The sequence below is a fragment of the Rosa chinensis genome, chromosome 2, assembly GCF_002994745.2.
Source record: "Rosa chinensis cultivar Old Blush chromosome 2, RchiOBHm-V2, whole genome shotgun sequence".
Classification (NCBI taxonomy): domain Eukaryota; kingdom Viridiplantae; phylum Streptophyta; class Magnoliopsida; order Rosales; family Rosaceae; genus Rosa; species Rosa chinensis.
Genome location: NC_037089.1, coordinates 16543087 through 16567614, shown reverse-complemented (window position 1 = coordinate 16567614; position 24528 = coordinate 16543087). Strand labels below are relative to the sequence as shown.

General features: G+C 38.4%; 1 protein-coding gene and 1 pseudogene across 1 annotated transcript; one reads left to right on the top strand and one right to left on the bottom strand.

The window, feature by feature from the left end:
• The first annotated feature begins 7593 nt into the window (after positions 1-7593).
• LOC112186089 (ethylene-responsive transcription factor ERF109) lies at positions 7594-8178 on the top strand. The gene has a single exon (XM_024324454.2). It carries the CDS (start codon positions 7594-7596, stop codon positions 8176-8178), a length of 585 nt encoding a protein of 194 aa, XP_024180222.2.
• Positions 8179-9483: 1305 nt separating this feature from the next.
• Positions 9484-19411, bottom strand: LOC121051183 (annotated as a pseudogene).
• Between the last annotated feature and the right edge of the window lie 5117 nt (positions 19412-24528).

Sequence of the window (24528 nt, the reverse complement as noted above, 5' to 3'; positions counted from 1 at the left end):
GTGAAGAAGCTGTGGAAGTAAAGCCACTTGTGCATCTTACTTCATGCTTAAGTTCTTGATAAGCATGATCTTCTTGATTAGTCAAAAATGGAGGCTTGCTTCATGCTTAAGTTCTTGATAAGCATGGTATTTTTGATAAGTCAAAGATTGTGACTTACTTCATGCTTAAGTTGTTGATAGGTCAAAGATTGTGACTTACTTCATACTTAAGTTGTTGATAGGTCAAAGATTGTGGCTTACTTTCCAACATATGATAGTTGTAAAGATTGCATTTACAACTCATCTATAGCTAAGTTTCTTAAGCTTTAAGAAGCTAGTTGTAACCTCCTCTATCTAGTATAAATAGAGGTCTTGAGTTATAGAGTTTGTATCCCATGTTGTGGTGAGTGAAAACAAAGAGAGAGAGAGAGGGAGTGGAGTTTAGAGAGAAAATGGAGATTTCTCCTAAAACTAAGTGTGTTTCCTTTGTTAGTGTGTATTTCCTCCTGTTATAAGAGAGAGTGTATTCTCAATTGTTGCTCTCCTTATTGCATAAGAGAAATTGTTGTATCCTTTTGCTATAGTGAAATCCTTCTACAATTTGCCTATCATCTTGTGCTTCACTCATTTTCATAGTTTCTACTTCAGTTGTAATTGGGTGCCCCATACCACAACATTCCTAACAGTGGTATCAGAGCTCCGGGTTTATAGCCGGTTTTCGTGCTAAAGTGAGATCCAGTTAGTGGAAAGGAGGCATCTTCAACAATTGTGATGAAGTACGAAATAGAGAAGTTCAATGGGAATAATTTCTCATTGTGGAAAATGAGGATAAAAGCAGTCTTGAGAAAAGATAACTGCTTGGCGGCAATTGGAGATAGGCCTGAGGAGATCACTGACGATGGCAAGTGGAATGAGATGGATGGCAATGCGATTGCTAATCTGCATCTAGCATTAGCCGATGAAGTATTGTCAAGTGTGGCGGAGAAGAAGACGGCAAAAGAGATATGGGATACACTCACAAAATTGTACGAGGCCAAATCACTACACAACAAAATCTTCTTGAAGAGAAAGCTTTACATCCTTCGGATGATGGAGTCGACGACAATGACCGACCACATCAACACACTCAACACCTTGTTCTCACAGCTCACAGCAATGGGGCATAACATAGAGAAGGGTGAACGTGCTGAAATTCTACTTCAAAGTCTACCTGATTCGTATGATCAACTCATCATCAACTTAACCAACAATCTATAAATACTAGTCTTCGATGATATTGCAGCTGCGGTTCTTGAAGAAGAAAGTCGGCGCAAGAGCAAAGAAGATAGATTGGGTGGCTCACAGCAGGCCGAAGCTTTGATGATAATGAGAGGGAGATCAGCGGAACGTGGCCCCAGTGGGAGTCAAACTCAGAGTAGACCAAAATCCAGAAGTAAGAAGAATGTCAAGTGTCATCACTGTGGCAAGAAAGGGCACTACAAAAGGGAGTGTTGGCATCTCAAGAAGAACGATGAAACCAAAGGAAAAGGTCTTGAGTCATCAAGAGCTCAGGGTTGTGTAGCAAGCACCTCAGATGATGGTGAAGTCTTATACAGCGAAGCAACAACAGTTACTGAAGGGAGGAGAAAGTTTGTTGATATCTGGCTTATGGATTCAGGAGCAACATGGCATATGACTCCCCGGAGAGAATGGTTCCACCAATATGAACCTATCTCAAGAGGAACTGTGTTCATGGGAGATGATTATCCCTATGAGATCGCTGGTATTAGTACCATCAAAGTGAAGATGTATGATGGTACAGTTCGCACCATTCAGGAGGTACGGCACGTGAAAGGCCTGAAGAAAAATCTATTGTCTTGGGGACAATTAGATAATAGCGAATACCAAATCCATGGTCAACATGGGATCATGAAAATAGTTAAAGGCGCGCTTGTGGTGATGAAAGCGGAAAAGATAGCTGCAAATCTGTACATGCTTAAAGGAGAAACACAACAAGAAGGAGAAGCATCTATAGCGTCAGTAAGGTCTTTAGAAGAATCAACGATGATGTGGCACCGTAAGCTTGGCCACATGTCGGAACGAGGTTTGAAGATTCTCGCTGAACAAAAGCTTCTTCTAGGGCTCAAAAAGGTTTCATTACCCTTTTGTGAGCATTGTGTCACTAGTAAGCAGCACAGATTAAAGTTCAGCAGTTGTAATGCTAGAAGCAAAGCTATCTTAGAACTTATCCATTCCGATGTTTGGCAAGCACCAGTTCTATCCCTAGGAGGTGCAAGATACTATGTGTCTTTTATTCATGATTACTCCAAGAGATGTTGGGTGTATCCAATCAAAAGGAAGGCGGACGTGTTTCCAGTTTTCAAAGTATTCAAAACGCGTGTGGAGCTTGAATCTGAAAAGAAGATCAAGTGTTTGAGGACGGACAATGGAGGAGAATATACCAGTAATGAATTTGATAACTTCTGTAAACAAGAAGGTATCAAGAGGCAGTTCACAGTGGCATACACTCCACAACAAAATGGAGTAGCAGAGCGGATGAACAGAACCTTGTTAGAACGAACAAGAGCGATGTTGAGGACTGCGGAGATGGCCAAGTCATTTTGGGCAAAAGCAGTGAAGACCGCCTGTTATGTGATCAATCGGTCACCATCAACCGCAATTGATCTGAAGACGCCAATAGAGATGTGGACTGGTAAGCCAGCTGATTATTCTCGCTTACATACATTTGGAAGTCCTATGTACGTTATGTACAACGCCCAAGAAACATCAAAACTGGATCCAAAATCCAGAAAATGCATTTTCTTAGGGTATGCTGATGGAGTTAAGGGGTACCACCTGTGGGATCCCACTGCCCACAAGGTGATAATCAGCAGAGATATAATATTTATAGAAGATAAGGTACAAGGAAAAGAAAATGATAGCACTTCAAAAGAGAAACTAGAGACTACAACAGTTCGAGTAGTCCTGGCGATGTGTGCTACATTTGACTTGTGCTCAAAGCAGTTAGATGTGAAAACTGCATTTCTTCATGGAAAACTTGAAGAAGAGATTTACATGCTCCAACCAGATGGATTTGAAGAAAAAGGAAAAGAGAACTTGCTTTGCAGGTTGAACAAATCTTTGTACGGTCTCAAACAGGCGCCGAGATGTTGGTATAAGAGATTTGATTCCTTCATCATGAGCCTTAGATACAACAGACTTAGTCCAGATCCTTGTGCTTACTACAAGAGATTTGGTGATAGTGATTTCATTATTTTGCTGTTGTATGTTGACGACGTGTTGGTAGCAGGCCCCAACAAAGATCGTATTAAAGACTTGAAGGCACAGTTGGCTAGGGAGTTTGAAATGAAGGACTTGGGACCAGCAACAAGATTCTAGGGATGCAAATTTACCGAGACAGAAATAGTAGGAAGATTTGGCTCTCTCAGAAAAACTACTAAAAGAAAATCTTGTGTCGCTTCAACATGCAAGATTGTGAGTCAATCTCTACCCCTCTTCCTATTAATTTCAAGTTATCCTTAAGTATGAGCCCTAGCAACGAAGCAGAGAGGATGGAAATGTCTCGAGTACCGTATGCATCAGCAGTGGGTAGCTTAATGTTCGCTATGGTGTGCACAAGACCAGACATTGCACAAGCAGTGGGAGCGGTTAGTCGATACATGGCGAATCCTGGTAGAGAGCATTGGAATGTTGTGAAGAGGATACTGAGATATGTCAAGGGTACCTCAAATGCTGCATTATGTTATGAAGGATCAGTTTGGTGTCAATCCTCTATTGGCCTAGCAGAAACATAAGCAGTATGGACATGGCAAAGTAGAAAGGATAGAAGAATTGCAAAAGTGACTTTAAGTGGGAGATATGTGGAAGTAAAGCCACTTGTGCAAGTTACTTCATGCTTAAGTTCTTGATAAGCATGATCTTCTTGATTAGTCAAAAATGAAGGATTGCTTCATGCTTAAGTTCTTGATAAGCATGGTATTTTTGATAAATCAAAGATTGTGACTTACTTCATGCTTAAGTTGTTGATAGGTCAAAGATTGTGACTTACTTCATACTTAAGTTGTTGATACGTCAAATATTGTGGCTTACTTTCCAACATATGATAGTTGTAAAGATTGCATTTACAACTCATCTATAGCTAAGTTTCTTAAGCTTTAAGAAGCTAGTTGTAACCTCCTCTATCTAGTATAAATAGAGGTCTTGAGTTATAGAGTTTGTATCCCATGTTGTGGTGAGTGAAAACAAAGAGAGAAGAGAGGGAGTGGAGTTTAGAGAGAAAATGGAGATTTCTCCTAAAACTAAGTGTGTTTCCTTTGTTAGTGTGTATTTCCTCCTGTTATAAGAGAGAGGGTATTCTCAATTGTTGCTCTCCTTATTGCAGAAGAGAAATTGTTGTATCCTTTTGCTATAGTGAAATCCTTCTACAATTTGCCTAGCATCTTGTGCTTCACTCATTTTCATAGTTTCTACTTCAGTTGTAATTGGGTGCCCCATACCACAATGTTCCTAACAGAAGTTGCTTGGTCGGAGAAAAGGGAGGGACTGGAGGGGTTTCCTCTGTTTTTATGTGGTTGGTTGAATGTGAAATTTGCTGAAGCTGTACACACCTAGCAGTTGCCTTTTGCATCATTATGCTAAGCTGTTAATGGGTCCATTTCCATTGCTACATATGAACATATCTATCATCATGTGAATATCCAATATAACTATAGTACTCTACATAGCACCTACTTTTGTCCTTTGGCTGCGGAGAAAAGTCCTTGTGCTACTATAGACGACCCACACATAATTTAAAAGAACACTTTGGAATTGAAATGGTTGTAGACACTAGACAGCTGGTTGATGTACTATAGAAGTCAAACAGTTTAGTCAAGTGTATCTAAGGCCATCTCCACTGTGGGGGGGGGGGGGGGGAACAGACCCCAGGCGCATGTTAAATTTTAGCTCCCGGTAATCACTATTCATGCAAAAATTTGATCATCTCCAACTCTTAAAGCACATGCAGGTGATGCAGCCATTTACCAATTAGAGAGAAAGGTGAAAAAATGAGGTGATGCAGCGGGATTGGATTGCTCGGGCAATTGGAAGGCCCCACCTGCATGGGCAATTGGAGGGCTAATTCTCAGCAAGTGAATTACCTGATCGTTGGTGCTGGGCTCTACACTCACATGGGCCTGCTGCCAGCGGCTCCATTTTTTTTTTTCTAATTGAAACTTTTCTGCAACGATCAATTAATTGTAGTTGTTGGATCGTTCGATCCAATGAATGCAATTAATTGGCAATGGTAACTTATTTTTTCACCCTAAAAAATAATTTGGAAGGTAAAAAAAAAATCATAAATTTATCTAAGGCCATCTCCACTGTGGGGGGGGGGGAACAGACCCCAGGCGCATGTTAAATTTTAGCTCCCGGTAATCACTATTCATGCAAAAATTTGATCATCTCCAACTCTTAAAGCACATGCAGGTGATGCAGCCCTTTACCAATTAGAGAGAAAGGTGAAAAAATGAGGTGATGCAGCGGGATTGGATTGCTCGGGCAATTGGAAGGCCCCACCTGCATGGGCAATTGGAGGGCTAATTCTCAGCAAGTGAATTACCCGATCGTTGGTGCTGGGCTCTACACTCACATGGGCCTGCTGCCAGCGGCTCCATTTTTTTTTTTTTCTAATTGAAACTTTTCTGCAACGATCAATTAATTGTAGTTGTTGGATCGTTCGATCCAATGACTGCAATTAATTGGCAATGGTAACTTATTTTTTCACCCTAAAAAATAATTTGGAAGGTAAAAAAAAAATCATAAATTTATTTTCAAAAATTCAATAGATACCTACTCCCTCACCTTAATTTCTCACACCAAAATTTTCAAAACTTTTACCTCTCCGTCAATCCTAGATTTTTTATTCTTCTGATGATAATGATATCTATGCATATAGAATGTGATTTGTTAAAAATATTATTTCTGTTCAAGTAAATCCATAATATGTGTCTGACCCAAACTCTAGGTTACTTGCTCTAATTGTAATAGGGTTTGTATTAGAGATAATCTCGGAGAATCTTAGTAGATATCCAATCAATGTACGATTATATTTCCATGTACAACTCTATCTCTATACTTGTAATACTCTATATAAAGAGACCCCTATTATCAATTGGATCCAATTTTCTCTCAATTTCAGTTTTCCTAAAATTAATGTTCAAGGATTAATCTCACATTAATTAATCAAATTATAAGTTTAACATCATTTTGAATTAATGAATTCTTCAAATTGGAAGTGTGAATAGTAAATTGGCGGTCAAATTGCCTTTTATTGGGGCATTGTGTATATTGGAGACAATTACCAATTTTATATGAATAGTAGATTGGTAGTATCAATTTGGTTGGCAAATGAGCAATTGCCCTTGGTACATGGGTGTATTTGCTCTTAGGGCTCCATGGTTTGAGGGCTATACAAAAGGGTAAAGGCAGCTCAGCCCACCCATTAGAGATGAAAATCTTGATTTTAAGGGTTAAATCCAGTCTATAGCCCTCCATTGGATATGGCCTAAGTGGGGAATCAAGTAAACAAAGTGTCCAAATAGCCTTTAATTCTCACTTCAGTTATATATCCCTATCCAATGTTTTTTGGCATTTCACTATCCCATTTAACTGTAACTAGGTTTGTCAATTATAGTCAACTCAATGATTTAAATGAACTCTTCAAAAAATAATAATATATATAAATGTAAAACTTTTTTTTTTTTTTTTAAAGAGAAGAGGTCAAGCTTTTATTTATGAAGTTAATTTATACAATGAATAGCAACATAATTACTAATATTGAAGGAAATCTTACTACTCTATAACAGATCTAAATTACACTTTCTTCAATTTTTATTTTATTTTTTATTTTATATAAAATTTCAAATTATCCATACATCTTCCAGTTCCATCCCTTCCCTACTTGTGAGACAATGCTGGAACATTATTTCAATTTAGCAATTTTTATCACACCAATAGATATCAAATTCATGGATTCACAAACAGCTTCAAATTATTACCAATTTCTGTCTAATGTATTCCTTAACCAATTAGCATACAAAACAACAAAGCAAACAACTTTCCAAACGCATCAGAGCATTCTCGGTCTTCATGATTGCAAATGAATGACTTGAAAATGAGAAGGACCTCAAAATGATCTCACTGAAATTTCTATTTACCATTATTTTTAAGTAAAAGCAAGATAAATCAAATATATTATTATATTTTAGAAGCTCAAAAAGTGCTGGGCTGTAAATCTATAAGGACTCGACGACGACAGGCTTGTAACGTATGAGCTAACGCGGCAGCATAAAAAATAAAGTTTGGGCCTATTCTTCTGGTGGAATTGGTCACAACTCCAGAAGCCCATCCTCCAAACACGAGCCGCACGCACCTTATCTTTTTAAGCCTGGCCTACCCACCGTCCCAGCGCCGCATTTGATTTAGAAAGCTGGCCCACGAGCCCACCTTTACGGCTCTATGAATACCAAATCAAATTTCTTTGGCAGCCCCCACTCAAAAATCAAAATTCGACCAATCCGCATTTTTGGTAAGAAAATCTGGATTTCTTCTTCCCAGCTACACTTGGACCCGAAAATGAAAAGCATTGGGACCGGCGGTTTACCCAAGGAGCAGGAGCACGCTATCATTGTCTCCACCCTGAAACGGGTAATCCGCGGTGGCGTTGGCACAGACAATGCACCCTCCCAGCCACCGCCGCCGTCGACGCAGCTCCCAGCAACGGGTGGCACCGATCAAGTCGTGATACCATTTTCGGATTGTGATGACACGTGTCAGGTATGTAAGATGGGGAAGGAAGATTGCCTTGGCTGTGGATTGTTCCCGCCAAGCGAGCAAGACACAGGTAAAAAGGTGAAGACGAGCAAGTACAGGGGAGTGCGGCAGAGACCAGGAGGAAAATGGGCCGCGGAGATTCGGGACCCGCGTCGCGCCGCTCGGGTTTGGCTCGGGACGTTCAAGACGGAGGAGGAGGCAGCCAGGGCTTATGACACGAAGGCCCTCGAGTTTCGCGGAGCTGACAGAGCCAAGCTAAACTTCCCGCCGTCCTGGGACACTGGTACTACCAGTGGAGCAATGGCTGATGAGACCAAAGTCCAAACAAGTCCAGTCGGAGAGAGCAGCGCTGCTGAGGAAGAAGAAGAAGAAGAGATGGATCCGTGATAAGTTCTAAGGGTTGTGAATCTAAGGTTTCTTATGTAGGAATGTAAAATTGGTGTGTATGAAGTGTTGGTGGGGAAATAGGTGACTGATGAGATTGGTGGCGAGGGAGATTGAGAAAGATTGGAAAGGCATTAGAGGAAGGTGTCTTGGATTCAATCTGAAGCTGCCGCGAAAGCATGGAGAAGAAGGAAGGAGACAATTGCGAAAGTTGCAGAAGTAGTTTGGGTTTTCATGACTATTTGGGAGCTGGGTTTTGCCACATTGATCATCATGTGCTTTAGCCTTTAGGAATTAGGACAAGCTATGAAGCAAGTAGGAGAGACAAGAAGGATTCATGAAGGTTTTTCATGAGTTGTTTTGGTCTGGGTAAGACGTAAGATAAGGATGAGAGAGAGAGAGAGAGAGAGAGAGAGAGACAATAAAGAGAGCTGGGGCTGTCAAATTTGACAGAGAAAGTCACAATGTCAAATCCACGTGTGTATTAAAGATGGGTTGGAGAAGTATTTCACCAGACATTTATTATATTTACCCAGTCCACTTGAATAAGTGCCAAGTATAAACTTTCCCGTCCCATAAAGGTTATGAAAATGACTTGCATCCAACATGTGCTTAATCTATTAACCATCATCTCTGTTTCTTCTCTCAAACAGTACCTTTGAGAGTTTGTGGCTTTAAATCTTTGCTCTTCATGGGCAATTTTCTCTGGGTTGTGTGGATTTGTTTACTGCATTAAACTGAATCAATCCACAGAGCATAAATTCAATTGCATATATGATCACTATATTTTATTTCTGACGTACATCAGCTCAAATGCATCAATATTGTCATTTCAAGTAGCGTCATCACAAATAACAGACAATCATAACCAAAAACAGTAAACATGCAATTGCTGCCTGCAATTAGAAAGAATTTTTCAATGAATCTTACCCACTTTAAATGAGATGAAGCAAGCAAAACATTATCAACTGCATATCTTTCAAAACCAATGATCATAGGTGATACAGTAAATTATTTCATGATTTGCATATATATAACCAAAATCATAATTCCTACCAGGCTGATCGAACGCGATACATAAAATCCAAAAACAGGAGGCTCTGTTGGAACAAGTTCTAGCTACAAGCCCAAATATGAGGAAAATCAAATCGGAATCTGATGGATTTTAAAGAGTAACAAAAATGTATAATACGAAATTATTCAGATCACACGTACAAGCACAACTATTATGGTAGAAACTTCAATCGTATGAAATTCTCTTCTCCTGCTTGCTTAGAAGAATTCACAAATTTGACAAAGTCAGCCAACTCAAAAGGCATATCCTTCCCTTATTCCCTACTTTGCGCCAAAGGCATATCAAGTTGGCAGTATAAATCTCATTGACAAACATTTACAGAAAGTAAAATTCAATTAGAGATATCAAAACAAAACATGTGAAATACCTTGCCAGTTGCATTACGAATTCGTGATACATGAAGAAGATTCCAAAATGAACTCTCTTATCCTTCCTAAACATGAAACAATAACAAAGTTAAATTAGATCGATGAAAAATGTCAGTTCATTTGGAAGATATTGAATAGTAGTTAAGTAGCAACATGTAATTCAGGATACGTATTGTGCATGCTTTTTCATTCTGAACCCTTTCCTTTAGCTGAAGTAAAGTAGCTGAAATGGTCAAATGAGATGGTAAACTTTAAGATCTATCTATTTCAACAAGTCATGAAATCACACGGTGAATAGACCAATAATCATAGCGGAAAAAAGAAATATACCCGATATACTGCATAGGAATCTGTATCCACCTGATTCCACCCTACTTAAAAATCTACAATTGCGTCCCAAGACTTCGTGTCTGGCATAACCTATGCAACATGCATGTAAACAACTTAGCTGAGTAACTGCATATGCTGTATTGTTCAAAGCATTTGCAAAGTAAATGGTGTTTAAAATAGTCTGAAGAGTTGTTGAGCACCTGGCAAATAGAACATGTCCCCTATTACCTGTCAATTTGAAGAAGGCCTCACTTCGTGTCAGGTAAGTGTAGATTTGTTCTGCAAGGCAACTCAATCATGTTGAAGTAAACACAAAATAGAACCATCAGCAATCTTCAGCAATAATAATTCTTTTCTAAAGTTAAAAACAAAAAATAAAAAATAAAAATTTGCAACCCACAATACAAAGCTTTGTTTGATTCTACCAAGAGAACTATTTAAGGATGAACTGAGAAAGTGAGGGGGTGAATTTTGAGAGTACGTGGTTTTAATGAAAGACTCCTTGAGGAGAATTCTTCTTGAGAAAAATCCACGTTAGGAGAGATCTATTTGAGGAAAGTCTCAACAAGGTGAATTTTCTTTTTAGAAAAATTGAATCTCTTCGACAAAGATTTCAACAAGGTAAAACCCTTCAAAGTGGATCTCAATAGGGTAGAACCCTTAAGTGGGGAAGAATCTCCTCGAAGAACGATCCAAGTAAGGAGAGATCCTCTCGAGGAGGAATCTTCTCAAGGTGGATCAGGATAACATGGAACTAGTCAGCCAGCTCATCCAAATCCGTAGCAAGTAGAAGGCACTCACCCATGCATCATGAGAGTGGCGTCACGAATCTAATAACGAATGACTTGTGGATCAAGCACACCACTATGCACAATAGTCGAGATATTCGTTCGAGTTCGCCTATAAATATTTGGTAAAATGAACGTACATTTAGGGTAAACAACCTATTCCATCTGCACCTACTATAACTCAAAGTATTACTCACTTAGACATCAGAGTAACTATTACTGATTCATCACCATTCATAAAAAATACATTGAGAAATCATTATATAATTTTAGGCCACCACATGTCTAAACTTTAGGAGGATGCTCTCGTATTATTTTGACTTACGCATATGCTGAAGTGCGATGCTCACTGTGCGATTAAATTCTGTATTATTTATCATGAATTCATGATTATTCTATATTGTCCATCTTTTATATATGGTTAAAGGCACAACAGTCAGAATTACTCAACTATATCATAATTCTCAACTATTTCTCAAATAAGGGGTTGCTTCTTGCCTTGCTTCTCAATACATTTTTCATTTTTCTCTTACCCCTACCTCCCCAAATCAAAGCTTTCCTCAATGGAACCTCTTTCTCCAATCTTTAGACTTCTTAGTATTGACAAAAGTACCTTCATCAACAATTGAAAGGCTGCTGCTAGCACAATTCAGTTTCGCACATAAAGAGTGGCTGCTAGTACATTCTTGTATCTTTACATTGTGGTCCAGAGCTGACGCCTGCGAATAATCAATCAAGAAATTTAAACAGCTTCACCCAATTTGCAAAATTGCAGTAAAATTTAATTTGAGACAAAATTCAAGAAACTCAAATTAGTTTCTTTAAGCAATTGTATTTCCATAGGTTCAATCATAGTTACCGGAAGTATTTTTCATATATTTTACAGCACTTGCAACTGAAAATATATAAAATTATAGGGTTATTATCACAAATGGTACCTGAACTTATCCTCTACTTTATCGATGGTACCTGAACTTCAATTTTGATCACAACCAGTACCTGAACTTTTCGATTTCATTTTAAATGGTACCTAACGCCACCTTAGATCACTATTCCGGCCAAAAAAAGCCAATTCTAAAAAAACAAAAAACAAAAAAAAAAAAAACAAGTTCAAGGCAAGTCTATTACCAAAAAATCATCACTATATATGATCGCAACCCTCGAAATCATCAAAAATCATCACTATGATCGCCTCCCATGCCGTTTTTAGTCAGAATAGTGATCGGAGGTGGCTCTAGGTACCGTTTAAAATGAAATCGAAAAGTTCGGGTACTGGTTGTGATCAAAATTGAAGTTCAGGTACCATCGATAAGATTGAGGTATAGTTCAGATACCATTTGTGATAATAACCCAAAATTATATTTCTTGACAAATATTAGAGTAACCGAAAGTATTAAATATTAAAAAGAGTGAATACAGATTGAAGTTTCAAAGAGCTATAATAAGCTACTCATACTTTCCAAAGACAATAAAAACTCACAGAGGCCTGGCCATATTGTTGAGAAGCTTCTCAGAAACTTGAAAGAACAGAGAAACAACATCAACCACGAAATCTGGACTATTTTCATCCTGGAGCTTCTTTAGCTGTGCAATTCAAAGTTATTGGTTAGAAGGATTTAGGAAAAGACTGTCGTTGGTTTATCTGATCGGTTGAAAAAGAGGAAACACAAGCAAGCAGCAAGATCCAAGTACCATCATATTATTAAGTTGGGAACTCTAGATATAAGTAAGAGATCGATATGAGAGTGTGTAGTCAATCTACTATAAACAAAATTTAAGCAACTTGTTCTTCCCCCACTGAGTTCTAGCTTTAGGTCGAAATGGGACCTTGCCTATGGGTTTATAAGGGTTTGGGCCACTCCATCCATAACCAATTGATTTTGGATGTGAACCCCAGATTACTTTATCATGGTATCAGAGCAGGTTACCCACGTGTGCACGCCTCATGGCCACACGGGCTCCATGTCACCCAAAGTTGTCCACGTGTATGGCTTGAAAATTCGTCATACGTGCGGGGGCGTGTTGAGAATATATATATGGGACCTTGCCTATGGGTTTATAAGGGTTTGGGCCACTTCATCCATTGTCAATTGGTTTTGGATGTGAACCCCAAATTACTTTATCAATATTTTGATGTGTAGATACATGGGACAAGTATACTTTTAGATTACTCCACCTGCTTCAATACCATAGGAAATCACCAACCCATCAATAACATTTAAAAAAAAAAAATAGCATTTGGGTTTCTCAATACAATTGAGTCGATATCTTTCAATAACTGCATTGAGAAGACGCAACTTCAGTTGGCAAAGAATGAAAATTCCACACTAGAATTCCATATTTTTGTTCTCTCATATAATCTCATACCTCATATTTGACCAGAGAATCGTTTTCCAAGAGAACCCATGACGACTCTAGTCACTCTACCACAGAACAGCTGCTCTTTCTTATTGCCCGGATTGCCAACAAGAATCACCTTCGATTCTGTTAACCAAATCTTTTCAAATATAGCTGCCAAATTTTCAACCTCCGAGAATGATATATACCATTCTAGATTTTATCCTAGACATTGAGTTACATCTGAATATTCTATTATTTAGTGAAAATACATTTCTGAAGAAAAAAAAATCTTCATTCAAAGAAGTCAGATCAAAATGGAATCAAAGTCATCATTCAAATCAAAGGAAGATAAAAATTCCAAGGGATCAACTATCCGGCAACTATACAGCAATCGACAGCAAAGTTCAACCTTTCTGTAGTCTAGTTAATTTGTACTTACTCTTTTCTACAAAATTGGAATTGGAATAAACAGAATTTGTATTCTACCTAATTGAACCCTATGTGTTCAAGCGAAAGAAAAGTGAAGCTTGTATTTCTGTTCAGTACGAAAACCTAGACTATATCAATTATACGTACACTAGAAAAAGTCCAACTATATAGAAATATCGATAACTTGTAATTCATTATCATCGTCATCATCAGTTGTGAATCTAATAAACAAAACAATCAAGAGGTGCACATAAAAAATACACTGTTTAGTATACATATCCGCAACACTAGTGTATGCATGCAAGGAGATTCCTTAATGAAAGATGCGAGATGAAGAAGAGCAAAGTTTTCATCTTCATCAATAACTAATTCCAAACGCTTAAGATCAGGTAATGAAGGAATCACAGGGTCCATTTTGCTCCACTGAAAAACAAACATCAAGTAAGGCACCAACATAATCCAACAACAAAGGAAAAAAAAATTACAACGCATTTATAACAATACTGACCGCATAGCTGAGTTTGAGAATCTCCAGTTGAGAAAGACAGCAGGACAGTTGTAAGAAGGCAATCTCTAAGAAATCGGGTGCCAACCATCCAAAAAGGGAAACCTCAACAAGAAGTGGTAGATTACTAAGAACCAAGTTTCTCACAGGTCCATCATAAGCAAATGAAACTAGGTTTGAATCACAGATCTCAATGGTTTTGATATTTTTACATCGTTTTATCACCAAGTACTTCAATGCAATAGAATGACCGGTTACTTTTAGATTAACCAGTGTTGAAGAATCAGACACGGACAGTCGTTCAAGACCTCGAGAGTAAGACAAAAAGTACTCAAGAACTTCTTGGTCCACATCAACAGTTTTCAAATCAAGAACTTTGAGGCACTTAAAACCAATGTATTCAGACTTTGAGAGCACAAGGGCTTCGAAGCAGAGGTTTTGTTGATACCTAACAGTTTGTTACTAAATCTGTATTGTTGGAGAGGAAAGATCCCACATTGGAAAAGTGACAAATGAAATATAACTTATAAGTGGGTGGATCTCACCCAATTGTACCGAGGCCTTTTGTGATTAAAACCCAACACCTAACAGGTGGTTAAGTTGAGACAGTATCGGTACAATGGTGGGCCACGGGCCACGCTTGTCGCTGTTTAACATGGTATCAGAGCGGGTCCTTCTCCAATTGCATCTCCACGTAGGCACGTATCATGAACCCAAATTGGGGTTCCCTGTATTGCCATTGAAATTACCAAGTGTCCAATGTGGGCCTTGGATTGTATCGACCAAGTCTCCGATATGAGACTTGTGTCCCAATTTCTAATGTGGAAATTGGATTAATTAATTTCACGTGCAGACCTAGAGTTAGGTTGCACGTGAGGGGGCGTGTTGGAGAGGAAAGATCCCACATTGGAAAAGTGACAAATGAAATATAACTTATAAGTGGGTGGATCTCACCCAATTGTACCGAGGCCTTTTGTAATTAAAACCCAACACCTATCGGGTGGTTAAGTTGGGACAATATCGGTACAATGGTGGGCCACGGGCCACGCTTGTCGCTGTTTAACATGTATTTCGGAAGATGTAGATAAAGACTACATATATACAAAGTCCAACTCAAGCATATGAACTCCTTTCCTCATTGCAAATTGAATCCATTTATCAATACAACTTCTAGAATCAAGCTTAAAATAAACCCTGAATCGCTCAATGTTTAAGGTTCTATGCTGTTTCAACAAACTATCCACCCAATTGACGTGTAGGTACATTTCCAATTCGAGTGCTTCTCTGTCGGACAGGCGCAATCTGACTAAATTCTTCTCATCATCAAAGTTGAGAGTAGTACAATACGCCCACACATACTGCCACCTCCTAGAAAGGATACTAGTAGCTTGCGCTTCCTTCAGGGGCAACAGAGACAGTATACTCACAAGAATTTCATCCGGCAATCCACTGATTCTGTCCATCATGTTGCCAGCAACATCTTTCTTCTTTCTTTCGCTCAAGTGGGAACCACCCTATGAATTAAACCCAATAAAAGAAAAATCAATGTTGAGAAAGATGGTATTACCAGGCAATAGATAAATACATCATTCTGTTTCCTAATTCATGACAGAAAACACCAATCGAAACATTTACGCAGCCAAACCAAATACAAGGAATCAAGAAAAGATGCTGCTCTGCAATAGTCTTATTTCCAGAAACACAATACCCATTTTAATCTCACTGCAGTCAGATATTTACAGAAAGAAAAACGATGCAACATTAACAACGTAGGTTTATTTTGCTATTTGGAGTTGATTATATTGTCTTTATCCCATATTTATTTATACTATTATTGAGAGAAAAGAGTTTACCAATCAAAACAGAATTTTTTTTCCAAAATATCCCTCAAATATTAGAAAGCCTTTGAACTGAAATATCTAATAAAGATGAAAAGGTCAATTCACAAAATAAAAGAAAAACAAAAATAAATAACAAAAAAATAAAATAAATAACAAAAAACGTAGAGCAGTTTTCGTCACATTCTGTGAAATAACTACCAAGTAGCTATCCACACCCATAAGGTGTGTTTGTCGTCTAGTATCTAACATCTCTAACAGTAGAAGTTACTTATTAGTTAAATTTAGCTAAAATTAAGAAATATAGTTATTGATATGATGCTCCAGCAGTATTAGCTATTTGTAAGTCATAAACTATATTTTATCGAATTGTAAATTGACATGTGGACAAAAGAAGAGAAAGAAATATAACTTTTTCTTTAGCTATTCTTGATTGTCTAGCTAAATATAGCTAGTTATTTTAGCTAAAGTTAAATTTAACTTAGTTATTTAACTTAGCTATAACTAGTCGATCTGTTGGAGTTGAGTTTTCCTTCAAAAATACTTATATATAGCTAAAAATTGAATTTAGCTATTCTGTTGGAGATGCTTATATGTTAAGCCAATTTGAAAGGAAAAATGGCTAATTTTTGAATTACTTATTCTACACATGGTTTATTAATCTTATATATTAAGCTAATTTCAAGAAGAAGAAAAAATAGCACCTTATTAAAAATGGTAAAATAAGATGAACGATCATTAACCACAAAATTTGCAAAAAATAAATAAATAAATTACTTTTTCACTAGAAGAAATTTTTTTTAATGTAATTGTTTTATATTTCTCTAAGAGAAAACAACATGTCTAATGGCACGGACGGAGTGCATCTCAAGCGGCTATTATTTAATTATGCAAAATTGTTGTTTAGGTAAAACTTTATTTCATAAATGTTGAGTTCCAAATTCCTAGTTCAATGAGGAAGTCGTTTAGTCCAACTACCAAATTTAGTTCACAATTCAAAAGGAAATAGAGCTTGTATAATGTATAGATACGTTTTTTTTTTATTAACCGATAAGGGATTAAGCGATATTAGTTCTTAGGAGGTAGAGGATATAGGGAACAAGTCCCACCCTCAATCCCAAAGGAAAAGGGTCTGCCACATTCTGGGAACCCACCGCCCGTCCCCTTATCGCAAAATTTTATTAATAAAAAAGCAAAAAAATTGATAGATACATTAAATAGACTAGTTCAATACAAAGATAGATTAGCTTGATACAAATGTAGATTAGTTTGAGATCAAGTCAAACTAGTCTACTTATTCATGGGTCAGTCTACCTTTGTATCAAATCTAGTATACTTAATGTATCGGTACATTACAGAAGATCTATTTCCGGTTAAATGGTGGAGAGAGCTAAATAATTTAGAAACAAGCATTCATTATTGTACAAATAATTTAGCTACGTAGTTTCCTACTAAGCATGCTAGTAGCTACAGGCACACAACGTCTAACTCTTGTCTTTAAGTTGTCGAGCCTGAGCTCTAGACAATTCTTCATTCTCCACTGCATGCTTGTATCTTGGTCTGTTGGGTACTCTATACCAATAAGAAACAGGATCAAAAATAATTTTCTCCAAATTACTAGCAGTTTTTGTTAAGTACTTCACAAGTTCAATTTGACGGTTGTAGCCATAGTACCCTACTATTTCCACCACCTTTACTCCTTTAGACAAACATGGGAGTATTTTGCTGCTTTCTTCTTTGCAATACAACTTTTTATCAAAACTTCGTGTCAACTGCACCAAAGAAACAGCTTTGTGGATACATAAAACAAGAACCACAAATATTATCCTTCAGCATAGCTACCAAATTTTGAACCTCCGAAAATGAAAGCATACAAGATTTTTATACTTGACATTTTTTAAAATGGGGCTGGTGCGGCTGCTCTCAAGCCTTGATTAATGAAATTGCATAATACAAGGGGAGGGGACATAGAGTTTGAACCCCAAATTACAATAAGTATAGAGAGAACATCCTGAAATAATATCAGGATTCTCCACAAAACCTATGTATTCTAACAAGCACCAATTAGCAAAGAGTGCACGAATGGCTACTCTATTTGCTTTGACATAGCGGTGACATACCGGAAAGATAATCTATCATGAAGAAGCATCATTACAAATAGTACCAGGATTCTCCACAAAACCTCAAATTACAATAAGCATAGAGAGAACATCCCACCCCAAATTACAATAAGCATAGAGAGAACATCCTGAAATAATACCAGGACTCTCCACAAAACCTATATATTCTAACAAGCACCAATTAGCAAAGATTGCACGAATGGCTACTCCATTTTCTTTGACATAGCAGTGACATACCGGAAAGATAACTCTATCACGAAGAAGCATCATTACAAATAGTACAGCTTTCCCACTATGTTGCCGCACGGAAATAAATCCGGCGACACTCAATTTCATTCTACCACTAGGAGGTTGCGTGCGTCCATTTGATCAAGCAAATAGTTCGCCGCCTCGCTAGCCCAGACAAGGCACACAGAGTGCGCATACCGGGACAAACCCCACTTCGCCTTAACCAAAATTGGTAGGGAATTATTACCGACATAGAGCCATATATAGCATACTAAACGTAAATAATAATTTAGCAAAACAGAAAAATAAGTTGGGTCAAGGGCCAAAGCCCAGACCACCAAAATGGTCAAAGCCCAGACCCAATGTTTAACCGGCCCAAGCCAAGATCAGGAGCAAAACTGATAACATGCAGGCGCCTCCCCTGTCGACCATCTACCGGCAGCAGCGCCAACAACCACCTTCTGGCTAGCCACCCCACCCTTCCTTACAACTAAATACTCTGTTCTTTTAATGAAAGTTCCTTTCCGGGAAAAAAAAAATGTTCGTTCATAGATGTTCAGATCAAAATGGAACCAAGGTCATAATTTGAATCAAAGCAAGATAAGAAATTCCAACAGACCAACTATCCACTGGACAACAATCTCTAGCAAAGCTAAACTTTTATGCTTTTTTTGTACTTTTTCTCTCTACAAAATTGGTAATAAAGTGAACAGAAGCTGAAGTGAAATTTGTAGTTTAGATTCCTAATGACATCCATGTATTCAAGCAAAAGGTAAGTGTTTAGTGCAAAGACCTAGCTAGCAAAAGGTAAGTGACATCTACGTGAAGTATTCCAAACATATTGAATTCTTAGTTTCTACTTGGTATCAGAGCAGGCTCAATCCCTGCACTGTATTCCTTTGAAACCCGAATCTCGAAGAACCTAGAGAACCTCACAAACTTGATCAATTTAGATATGTTTTTTTTCCTCATACTACCCATCACCGCAAGTCCATCTTGAAGAAGTTGCTTTTACATTGAAAGCTGCAGCATAGCAGCATCACGTGGACCACATCACTACATACCTTTATTAAAGTCAAACCGACAAGCCTCCTGCAGGAAAAGAAACATAAGCCTCTTGCACCCTTGTTTGGTTACGTGCAGATTGTCACTTTCTGCCCAATGGACAACCCTGCAACCCTTGCACTCCACAACATGCCTCCAATCATCAACCATTATCATGCCACCGCTTAAGATAACTCAGCGTTTCTAACCGGTGTTGCCTTGAATGAATCCAATTACACCATATGGGCACCTCTTATGAAGATGAGGATTGGAGCACGAGGAAAAGTAGGCTACCTCATTGGAGCCAGAGCTGCACCAAATGAAAACTCTCAAACTCTCTTGAATTTGAAGTTTGGGCTACAGACAATGAAAAAGTGAAGAGTTGGCTCATCGATTCCATGGAGCCATCACTCATGAATCGGTATATCTGACTTCCAACAGCTAAAGATATTTGGGAAGCTGTTGAGAAGACCTTTTATGATGATTCTGACGAAACCAGGATTTTTGAATTGAACAAGAAGTGCTTAGGAGCGAAACAGAATGGTCGAACTCTTCCTACCTACTACAATGAATTGGTGGGAATGTTTCAGGAGATTGATCAGTGAATAGCCTCTCAAAATAACACAGTAGTTGCAGTTATTCAAGAGACTACTGTCATGGCACGAATGCGAGTTCACATATTTCTTAGTGGACTCGATTCAGAGTATGATAAAGTCAGAGGTGAGATTCTACGCAGAGACCCGAAATTCGACTTGGAGCAAAGCTATGCCTATGTTCGAAAGGTGCATTCTGATAGGCAGGCAATGGGACACGCCTCTGAGTCCTCTATCATGGCTGTCCAATGCAAACAGGGGTCCTCCCCCAGGCTTCTCAACTCCTCTACCACTCCGCCCTCCAAGTAAAACAAATCCTTATGCAAATACAAAGTGTCCGGTCTGTGGATATATGGGTCATAGCAAGCAACGGTGCTATGAAGTAATTGGCTATCCTGATTGGTGGGATTTCACAAAGAAACGGCGAAAGAACCTTGGAAAAGTTGTCGTGGCTACTACAGAGGAAGAGCAACCATTCAATGCCTCCGCTAATATAGCACAGTCAGGTATGAAAGGTAAGGTATCTAGGAATAGTTCATGGATAATTTATACAGGTGCATCTGACCATATGACTAATGATCCTAGCCTCTTGAAAAAGCTGAAACTCTCCTCTCAAAATATTGTTTGTACTGTTGATGGTACCCCAACTTCGGTTACTGGAGAAGGCTCTGTTGTTCTATCTGACACATTAACTCTTGACTCTGTATTGGTTGTCCCTTCATTAGCATATAATCTCATATCTGTTGGTCAGATTATTCTAGCACTAGCATATATTGTGACTTTTTATCCCTCTTTCTGTGTGTTTCAGGACATTCTGACTCAGCGGATTCCTGGTTATGGTGTTAGAATAGGGAAACTCTACTACTTGGATCTGACAGAAGTGGAGAGCAACAGATGTTAGGACAAGTGAATCAGGTCAGTGGAGTAGAGAATGCTAAGGAAATAGTGTGGATGTGGCACCGACGTTTGGGTCATCTGTCGTTTAGTTATCTTAAGAAATTGCAACCTCAGCTGTTAGTGATTCATATTTTCGTTGTGATGTATGTGAACTGGCTAAAAGTCATCAGATTTCATATTCACCTAGTCTTAATAAAAGTCTCATTCTTTTTATGAAAATTCATTCTGATGTTTGGTTACCTACCAAGATCCCTTCACTTTCTGGAGCTCGATATTATGTGACTTTTATTGATGATTGTACCTGTATGACTTGGGTGTCATTATTGAAGAACAAGAGCGATGTGTGTTTCAGGTTCAAAGAGTTTCACAAAATGGTGTCTACACAGTACCAACAGACTATTCGACTTTTTCAATTTGACAATGGCGAAGAATATGTTAATGGCCCTATGCATGAGTTTATGCAATCTCATGGAATTCGACATCAGACATCAAATTCGTATACTCCTCAGCAGAATGGTTTGGCAGAAAGAAAGAATTGGAAGTTTCTTGAAGTTGTCTGTGCCTCCTTGTTTGGCATGCATATATACCTCGTGAATATTGGGGAGAAGCTGTGAAGTCCGCTGTCTACCTTATTAATCGTACTCCTTCTTGGGTGATTGAATTTCAAAACCCTCAGCAGCTGCTTCAGAAACTTCTTTCACTTCCATCGTTACCTAACCGAGAGCCCCATGTGTTTGGGTGCATCGCCTATGTTCATATTCCTAAGCCTCAACGCAGCAAGCTTGACCCCCGTGCCCGTAAGTGTATATTTGTTGGTTATGCTGAATTCCAAAAGGGGTATTGTTGTTATGATCCTCTTACTGGCACTATACATGTCTCTCTTTATGTTGTTTTTCATGAGTTCGAGTCTTATTATTCAGGCGGAGTCTTCCCTTCAGGGGGAGAGAGATTGTGAAGAAAATCCTAGAGATTCATCTACATTTGAAGAATTAGAAGCCTTGGAATCAAGATTTGGGGTTGGAAATTCATTTACATCGGTTGAAAACGAAACTGGGGCAGTGGGACAATGAAAAGAAACAGATGCTGGACTGATTGGAAACTGAGAAGAAACAGAAATTGGGATAATTGGTGGTGGATCGGTGGCTGTGGGGTCCCCATCTAGCCAACATCATGACATAAACGAAAAAGAAACAGAAGCTGGGATGTGTGGTGAAGAAATAGAAGCTAGGATGATTGGTGATGGACCCATGACCATGACGTCCCCACCTAGCCAACAACATGACCGGTTGAACAAGAAAGATACATCCCAAATTGGCTTTGTCCCATCCAGCCGACATCATGAATTCTAAAGTAGCCTTGTCCCATCTAGCCCACATCATGACAAGTCAAATAGGACAGACGCATCGCAAAGTGGTCTGGACAAGTCAAACAAAGAAGACACTGCTTCAATGCGTTTTGGAATATGTGACACACCCAATGAAGAGGATATAATTCAGAGTTCTCATTTATCAGAGTTTTTACCCCTCTCTACATCGTCAACTGAAGAATCCGCTGTGAATGTTCCTCCTCAGGTACATTTAATTTTCAATGAATCATCTAGGGTAGATAATATTGAGTCTAGGAAATCACATAGGGTTACTAAGGGTATTCCTAAGAAATAATATGAACCAGACATCAAAGCCAAAGCTACATATCCTATAGCTAATTACATATCTAACCATCAGTTTTCTGGGTCACATGCACTTGTTGTTGATCAATTATCTATTGTATCTATTCCTAGTAGTGTACATGATGCATTGGCGGATCCTAAGTGGACTCAAGCGATGAATGAAGAACTAGAGGCTTTGCAGAAAAACTTGACTTGGGATATTGTGACTATGCCTGCTGGAAAGAAGACTGTTGGATGTCGTTGGGTGTTTATAGTAAAACTTAAAGCTGATGGGAGCATTGAAAGGTACAAAGTCAGATTAGTTGTCAAAGGATACACTCAGCGCTATGGAATTGATTATGAAGAGATGTTTGCCCTTGTAGCAAAGATCAACACTGTTTGAATCTTAATTTCACTTGCAGCAGCTAAAGATTGGCCTCTACATCAGTTTGATGTGAAGAATGCTTTCCTCAATGAAAATTTGGAGGAAGAGGTGTATATGGATATGCCGCCAGGAGTCAAAAATATGCCTTGTGATACTGGCAAGGTTTGTAAATTGAAGAAGTCTCTGTATGGTTTGAAGCAGTCTCCTAGAGCTTGGTTTGGAAGGTTCTCTAAGTCTATGAGGATGTTTGGTTATAGGCAGAGCAACTCAGATCACACCTTATTCATCAAGCGTAGCCAGAGTAAGATTACCGCTGTGATAGTATATGTTGATGATATGATTGTCACAGGGGATGATCTAAAAGAGATGGAGGCTCTACAGAAGTATCTTTCTAAGGAGTTTGAGATTAAGGAGTTTGAGATTAAAGATCTTGGGCAATTGAAGTACTTTCTTGGAATTGAAGTTGCAAGTTTTAAGAAGGGAATTTCTTTATCCCAACGTAAGTATGTACTTGACTTGTTAGTTGAGACCGGAATGCTTGACTGTGGACCTATTGAGACATCGATCGAGATGAACCACAATCTCGCCATCTATACAGATCAGGTTCCAATTGATAAAGGAAGGTACCAACGTCTAGTGGGGAGGCTTATTTATCTTTCTCATACTAGACCTGATATTGCTTATGCTGTGAGTGTGGTTAGTCAATTTATGCATTGTCCCAGTGAAGAGCCTATGGATGCAGTGTATCGTATTCTGAAGTATCTTAAAATGGCACCTGGAAGAGGTTTGTTGTTAAAAAAGAATGATGAATAGGAAGTTATAGGGTACACGGATGCAGACTGGGCTGGTGATAAGACGGACAGATGGTCTACGTCTGGGTATTTTACATTTGTTAGAGGAAACCTTGTGACTTGGAGCAGTAAGAAATAGAAGGTTGTTGCCAGATCAAGTGCTGAAGCTGAATTTCAAGGTATGGCACATGGAGTTTGTGTGATGTTGTTGATTCATAATGTGTTGAAAGATTTGGGTTTTAAATTCAAGAAACCTATGGACTTGCATTGTGATAGCACGTCTGCTATTGAGATTGCTCATAATCCTGTTAAGCATGATTGGACTAAGTATATGGAGGTAGATCGACACTTCAAATGCAATTCTGATCTTTACATATCTTTCGGGAAGGGAATTGCGTTGCAGATGCATTAGCGAATTACTATGCGACTTCTAGTGATCTGACTTGGTGGGACCTAGCTCCTCATTTCATTGACAGACATTGTCAAAGTGACCGTTTGGGAATGCCGAATTTCCGTTTTTGTTAGTTTTTTTTTTTTTTTTTATCCTATAGCTGATTTCTGTTTGGTATGGGAGGTTTTGGTTTTTGTCCCCCTCCCTTTGTCTTTTTTCTTTCTTCTTCCATAAATTGTCAAAGGTTAAGGTGTCTCTTTGCCTCTCTTAACCTTTGACTTCAGCCAAAAAAAAGAAGGAAAACCTGGACAGTGTTGTAAAACAATAGTGAAAAATTTGAGAGAGAGAGAGAGTTTAGACGTAGAGAGTAGAATGTGTGTATTATTCATCTCACCATGAAGAGCCTTATATAGGACTACATGGTGTACACATAAAGGTAATGCTCAATTACAATTCAATCACTCCTACAATTACAACCTATCAATCACCAATCTATAGGAATAGGCACCTATTACTCAACATCTATTTACATGATTATCCACAAATATTTACAACACTCCCCCTTGGATATTCCACGTCAATA

Excerpts from the sequence above, each read along its gene's own strand:
- LOC112186089 (XM_024324454.2), top strand. The coding sequence starts at position 7,594 with ATGAAAAGCATTGGGACCGGCGGTTTACCCAAGGAGCAGGAGCACGCT.